Genomic DNA, 6,000 nt, shown 5'->3' with positions numbered 1-6,000 from the left:
CCCCCCCTCTCCCTCCCTCCCTCCCTCTCTCTCTCTCTGCCTTGGACCTAGGCCCCTGCCCCAAACTCTCAGACCCCTCTCCAGCCTTTCAGCTGTCCCCATCTCCTTCTCCCTGACCTTACTTACTAGGATGCTCCTTGTCAGGATGTTGTGTCCCTGACACCTCCCACACCCCCAAAGGTCCAGGCTCCCCAGCCCTCTTTCCCCTCCTTGAGCTCTCTCCTGGGTGCCTCCAGATTCCCATCCTCATGCTCTAGACCCCCTTTGTCTGATCACTAGCCCCTAACCTCCGACCTCCAGGCCGACTTCATTTCGGACTACCCCCAGCCCCATCTTCATCCATGGTCCCCACAGCCATACCTGTAGCACACCAGAAACTGCGTGTAGGCCACAGCAATCCAGTTGTGGTGACCACAGAGCAGCCGCACCATGCCTGGTTCGTCCAGAGTCCCTGGAGGATGGAGGGAATGAGGGGACACCCAAGGGGCCTCTGGAAGCAGCTGATCCCCACGGGCCTGAGGGGCTTAGAAGCCGGGCAGGGGGAGCTCAGGGGCAGAAACACTCAGAGATGTACCTGAGGGGGGCGGGGGGGCCTTGTCCTCCAGCAGCCTCCCCAGCAGCCCTGCATTCCCCAAGTTGGGGGGCATGGTATGGCTGCGGCGCACAGGGGCTGGCCGGCCGCCCAAGAGCTGGGGACCCGCAAGGCTGTGCCGGTTTCGCCGCTTGGCTGGAAACGCTAGAAAGGAAGGGGATGGTAGTGATGGTTCAAGTCCCCTGCCATGCACCTGCTCAGGAATCTCCACTGGCTCCCCATTACCCTGGGATCAAATACACCCACCTCATCTCTTACTTTAAGATCTGGCACCAGTTGAGGCAAACAGACTGAGGACCTGGGGGCCTCACGGAGCCACGCCTCCTCCCCCCACCCAGGATTACAAGTCCCATCATGACCCTAGGCATGAGATGCAGGGGGCTGGAGGCACTGGGAGGCGGTTCTCCCTTTCTACTGTCCTGTTCCCTAGGCCCATTGATGGCTCCCTTCTACCCTGGGAAGAGAGGAAGCCCCACCCCAAACTCCCCCTCCCGGGGCCTCACCTGGTGGGGGCAAGTATCCATTGAAAAGGACATTCCCACAGGATGACCGGTCCAGTTCTTCCCGGAGCTGCAAACGCCGAACTGGAGGGATGGCAGGATGGAAGAAGACAGTAGCCTTCTCCACAAAGAGTTCTGGGTACACTCTGGCCTTTTCTCCCCAAGCTCCTCCAGCCACACCCCCTTCCCCCCAGTACACCATCCAAATCCCAAGTTCTCCCTCAGCCTGGGCAGTTCTTGCTTCCTAGTCCAAATGGGGAGCTCCCCACTCCCCCAGGAAGAGTCTGAGAATCCTTGTCCTCCTCTAGCCCCAACAGCCTGGGAGCCCCCTGAGGGCAAACGCTGCATTTCTGCCTTTCTTTACACCTGCCCAGTGTCTGGCACACAGTAGGTGCTTAATAAATCCTTTTGGGGGGCGGGGATGGGGAGGGATGTGGACATACCCAGAGGGGTGATCCCGTAGAACTGGGCTTCATGCAGGAGAAGGGAGCCGTTGACACCCCTGATGAGGCAGGGCTGGGTCAGGACAAGGCCAGGGCCCCCTCCCCTGCCGGGGGACAGCCCGTCCCACCCCCGGACCCCTCCCCAGAGGAAGCCTACCTGGGGTCCAGCTCCTTGGTGCGCAGGAAGTTGAGGATGGGGGCAAAGACCGTGGGGTCCCTGTCGATAAAGATCTGGGGGAGATGGGCGGAAGGGCAGGTTGGAGGAGGGCACGCCCCCCATCCCCATCCCCTCCCCTGCTCCCAGCCCCGGGCCCCACAAACTCACTGCTCCGGTCTCATCCTTCAGGGTGGAAATCCTCCCACTGAGGAGGCTGTGGGGAAGGACAGAGAGGTGAGGGTCTGAGGGGCAGAGAGGGAGGGGACCCGCGGGAGGGGGCCCGAGAGAGGAGGGAGGGTCTGGGGGCGCAGAGAAGTCCCCAAAGTGAGAGGTGAGGTGAGGGGGGCATGACTACCCAAGAGGACAGAGGGGCGGGTGGAGGGTCCCCAAGGTGGGGGAGTGGGGGCGCAGAGAAAGCAGAGTTCCCGCCTTCCCCATCACCTGGAGAAGAAGGAGTCGGGGATCCAGGTGAGCGTCTGGCGGGAGGTGCTGAACCTGGGGGAAGAGGAGGTTGTGAGGGGGGAGGGGACGCCGGGGGTGGGGGCGGGGCAGAGGCCCCCCCCCACTCCCTCCCGGCTTCAGTTTCTCCCTCCGGGAAATGGGCGCAGGGGCGCGCGCTCTCCGGGGCCTCCCCAGGCCGGGGCCCCGGACTCGCCTCTTGCCCCCCACGTTCAGGTGGATGACCTCCCCGTGCGCACTTCGACCCCGGGCCGGCTCCCCCGCGGCTACCGGGATCCCCACCGCGGCAGCCGCCGCCATGGCTTGGGCCAAGCCAGGCCAGCTTCCGGGTCCCGCCGAAGCTCCGCCCACACCCCCGCCGATTGGCCCGGAACCTCCTCAGCGCGCCGGCCATTGGCCAGGAGCCCTACCCGTCCGGCCGCAGCTCCCGCCTCTTAAAGGGCCGGAAGAACCCCCGAAATCAGTACCCTGCCCCCCAAACACAGGCTGTCCCCAGACTCCTGACCCCCCCCTACCCGGATCCGAGGACTCACCCCTTCTTTGGCCCAGGTTCCCAGAAATTTCAGAGTCCTGGCTCGGACACTGAAACACCCCTATGGGCTTTAGCAAGGCGCCTGAGCTCCCTGGGAGCCTCAGTCTGCTGCTCTGTAAAATGGGTTATTAGAGAAGGTGGGCACGACCTACCTCCTGTGACTGTGGAAGGAGAAACGCATGGGAAACCTTCTAGCATCCAGAAACGGGCCCTACGGCCCTGGGAAGTGGCCCAGCGTTCCCAGGGAGCCCTCCTGGGCAGGGTTTGGGGGCCTCTGGGATCAGCAGAGAGCTGGGCAGGGGTCTAGGGGTTCCACATCCAGCCCCAGGAGTGTTGGCCTGAGGCCTAGGTCTTGCTGTTTCCTGCCAAGCAGACACTCGGGACCCCTCACCCCCTGACCCCATCTCCCAGGTACCCCTGATCCCAAAAGAAGGGGCAGCAATGGAGAAGCAGAGACTGGACGGAGCAAGGGTTTATTAAAGGTGCATACAGTGCGCCAGGGCCGCTGCCCTCCCCTCCCCCTCCCCCCAGCCTGGGGCTCCCCCTGGGTCAGCCCCTATTCCTGAGGCTAGGGGAGGGTGTCCAGCATGGAGGGGCAGGGCTCCAGCATGGAGGGGCAGGGCTCCGGCCTGAAGCATGCAGGGGCAGCAGCACCCGGCCGTGCGGTGACTGGCAGGCCTCAGGAGCTCCCCTTCCCACTTGTTGGGGCATTGAGAAGCGGTCTGGATTCTGACCCTCCCCCCCAAATCCTATGGAAAGCGGATGGAGTCTCTACAGGTGGATGAGAGGGAGGCCAATGGAAGGATGGAGGTGCAAACAGAAACAGACCAAAAGGAACCAGGTGGCGCTGAGCATGGGAGGGGGTCGGGGGCTCAGGCTCTGGGGTCCCCTCTTCTCTCCCCCTCACCCGAGCGGGCCCTTAGGCAGAACAAGGCAGCTTTGGAAGTGAGGTAAAGGCAGAGGAGGGAACCCCCGCATCCCCCAGCACCCTGGGCTGGCTGCCCCATAGGGGGTCCCTCTATTTCTGGGGAGACAATAGGCCTCACTGCCCCACCCAGGCCTCTGTCCACCCACCCTGACCTCATTACAGCATTGTGTTCACTGTCCCCTGAAAAAATATGGGGCTGAGGCGGGACTTATTGCTCCCACAGATCTGAGGGCCCTCCTGCTCCCTCCTCTAGTCCAGGGACCCTGGAGGGCAGGAAAAGTAAGGGGAAGGGAGATTTGGCTCATTTTGCTCTCCCCTCCCCCTTCCCCAGCTCTGACCCAAACTACTTCCCCTTGTCCCCTCCCCCCATCTCATTTATTGCAAAAAAAAAAAAAAAAAGAAGCCCAAGACCCTGGGGAAGGGGCAGGAACAGCAATATGGCTTGTGAGGGCAGGCCTCCAGCACGGGCCCCCTCCCCCATCCTACAAAAGGGCAACAGGACCCTTCTCCCAGCAGAGTCCCCCTTCTTTCAGTGTCCAAGTCTCTCTAGGCCCACTGGGCAGAGGAGAGGTTCAGGCCTGGGGGCATCTCTCCACATCACAAAGGGAGAAGGGTGAAGTGTCTCTATGCCCAGGCAGGTGGAGGTGGGGAAGGTGGAGGGGAAGACATGTCTGTGTGGTTGTCAGGGCCCTCTGCATGGGCACACCCCCTGGGGTAAGGCCTGGGTCTGTAGCAGCGCTGGAGACCCTGAGGCAGGGTCACTTCCTGCGGCCACTAGCTCTCCGGGGGGCCGGGCCCTCTGGCCTTGGGTTAGCCTCATCAGTGGAAGATGTGGTGGGCAGCGTCTGGCTCCAACGAGAGATCTCCACGTGCTCCGCCACTGAGCTCTCCACAGCCTGGAGCCAGCCCTTCATCTCCTCCTGGGAAGGTGGCAGGTTGGCGTTGGTGATGGTGTTGAGGCCAGGGACAGAGGCCTAGCCTGAGCCCTGCTCTCACCCCCTAAGCCTCCTACCCAACTGCAGAGCACATAGACATGTCTTCTAGACACATCTCCAACTTGGGGCTGATGTGCCAGAAGGGGAAATGAGGTGAGACACTGAGATCGGGGAGTGATAAAAGGGGGGCAGGACCTGCCTTCCAGCCACCCCTCACAGACACTCCTAAAGAACTGAGAAGAGCAGCTAGGCATTGTCCTGGTACCCTATTTCCACAGTCTCTAACCAGGCTCCCTGCCTCCAGTCTGGCCTTCAACCCAAAGATGCCAGCATCCTTTTCCTAATGCACAAGTCCCACCATATCACTCTTCTCTTCTTAACTTTAGTGGGTCCCTCTCACATAAAGGCATAACATTAATTCCCCAGTGTGGCATTTAAGGCTCTTCATAATCAGAATAAACCCTCCCTTTCCAGCCTTGGGCTCCTCCACCCTCTCTGCTTTAGGCAAACTGTTTCTCAACCTTGTCCTGCCCCATTCAGCCCCTGTGCATTTTTAGAGACTCCCCTCCCAGGATCCTTTCCTTTCAAACTCAGCTCTTGATCTAGAATGAAGGACAAACAAAAATCCTGAAAGTGCTTTCTCCCACCTCTAATATGCAGATTGCTTTGTCCAGATCTTCCCTTGGTCTCCTATCACGTTCTATCTTATTTGAGCACATTTTGGATCATTCATTCATTCATTCGAAAAGCATTTATTAAATGCCAAGTGTAAAAGGTACCCATTTGCCTCCCCTCCCTTAGAATATGAGCCCATATTATCATTTTGTATTCCCAAGACTGATGGGAAATAAATGTTTGTTGGATCCAATGGTTGAATTGAATGTGAGTTATTTAATGGCCCTGCCCTTAACTCAGGTGAGAGGACTGGTCTTAACTCCCTCTACATCTTCCTGTTCTTAAACAAAGGCTGTCTCTTACCTCATCTTTGGCCTGGAGAAGGAACTCGCTGCCATCCTGGGTCCTGTAGGGGGGCATGGGAAGACATAAGTTTAGGGGTGCCAGGGTCAGTCTCCTTGGCCAGTTACCCACCACCCCAAACCAGAGCCTGGTCTATTCAAACCCACCACTCTACCCAGCCTTTAATGCCAAACTCAAGAACCACATTTCCATGAAGATTTCCTTGATTATTCCAGTGGTATAATGGGTCTCATGGCATCTTCTGAACCCCTCAAGGGCACTTATGAAATATCAGGCATCACAGTAACCTGTTTGAACTTTGTCCATTTACTTCCTGAGGGTAGGGGCTAGACTTGAGTCAAACTCTGTATCTCCACCCCCCCCCCCAATATTCTTCACATAGTAGACACTTAATTAATACTTGTGGAATGTCTAAATAGCCTGAGGCCAGGAAAGGGAAGTGACTCTCCCAAGGTCACTTGGCAGACTTGGGGCTG

The 6,000-nt window shown here is 59.0% G+C and overlaps 2 protein-coding genes across 5 annotated transcripts in view; both read right to left on the bottom strand.

Annotated features, from left to right (window-relative positions):
* The window catches only part of SHKBP1 (SH3KBP1 binding protein 1), a 7,464-nt gene extending 4,962 nt beyond the window's left edge, over window positions 1-2,502 (bottom strand). Inside the window, exons 1-8 of one of the 2 annotated variants that reach the window (XM_069079380.1) lie at window positions 2,348-2,502; window positions 2,134-2,187; window positions 1,861-1,906; window positions 1,693-1,766; window positions 1,536-1,594; window positions 1,096-1,176; window positions 575-736; window positions 361-451 (exon numbers count right to left, since the gene is read on the bottom strand). In XM_069079380.1, the coding sequence (XP_068935481.1) occupies window positions 361-451; window positions 575-736; window positions 1,096-1,176; window positions 1,536-1,594; window positions 1,693-1,766; window positions 1,861-1,906; window positions 2,134-2,187; window positions 2,348-2,451 (671 nt within the window). In that variant the 5' untranslated portion in view covers window positions 2,452-2,502. The remainder of the gene's footprint in view (window positions 1-360; window positions 452-574; window positions 737-1,095; window positions 1,177-1,535; window positions 1,595-1,692; window positions 1,767-1,860; window positions 1,907-2,133; window positions 2,188-2,347) is intronic. The other variant, XM_069079379.1, reaches the window with a different exon arrangement.
* Window positions 2,503-2,767: 265 nt separating this feature from the next.
* Window positions 2,768-6,000, bottom strand: part of SPTBN4 (spectrin beta, non-erythrocytic 4) — a 57,302-nt gene continuing 54,069 nt past the window's right edge. For 2 of the 3 annotated variants that reach the window (XM_069079518.1, XM_069079519.1), the window contains 2 exons: window positions 5,525-5,567; window positions 3,125-4,531 (listed from right to left, as the gene is read on the bottom strand). In XM_069079518.1, coding sequence (XP_068935619.1) covers window positions 4,370-4,531; window positions 5,525-5,567 — 205 coding nt within the window. In that variant the 3' untranslated portion in view covers window positions 3,125-4,369. Of the gene's footprint in view, window positions 4,532-5,524; window positions 5,568-6,000 lie in introns of all 3 variants that reach the window. The other variant, XM_069079517.1, reaches the window with a different exon arrangement.

The sequence above is a fragment of the Petaurus breviceps genome, unplaced genomic scaffold (assembly GCF_028583685.1).
Source record: "Petaurus breviceps papuanus isolate PSGF00001 unplaced genomic scaffold, PetGlider_PUasm1.0 91041, whole genome shotgun sequence".
In the NCBI taxonomy this organism is placed as follows: Eukaryota; Metazoa; Chordata; class Mammalia; order Diprotodontia; family Petauridae; genus Petaurus; species Petaurus breviceps.
This window is presented reverse-complemented; position numbering and strand designations above follow the sequence as displayed.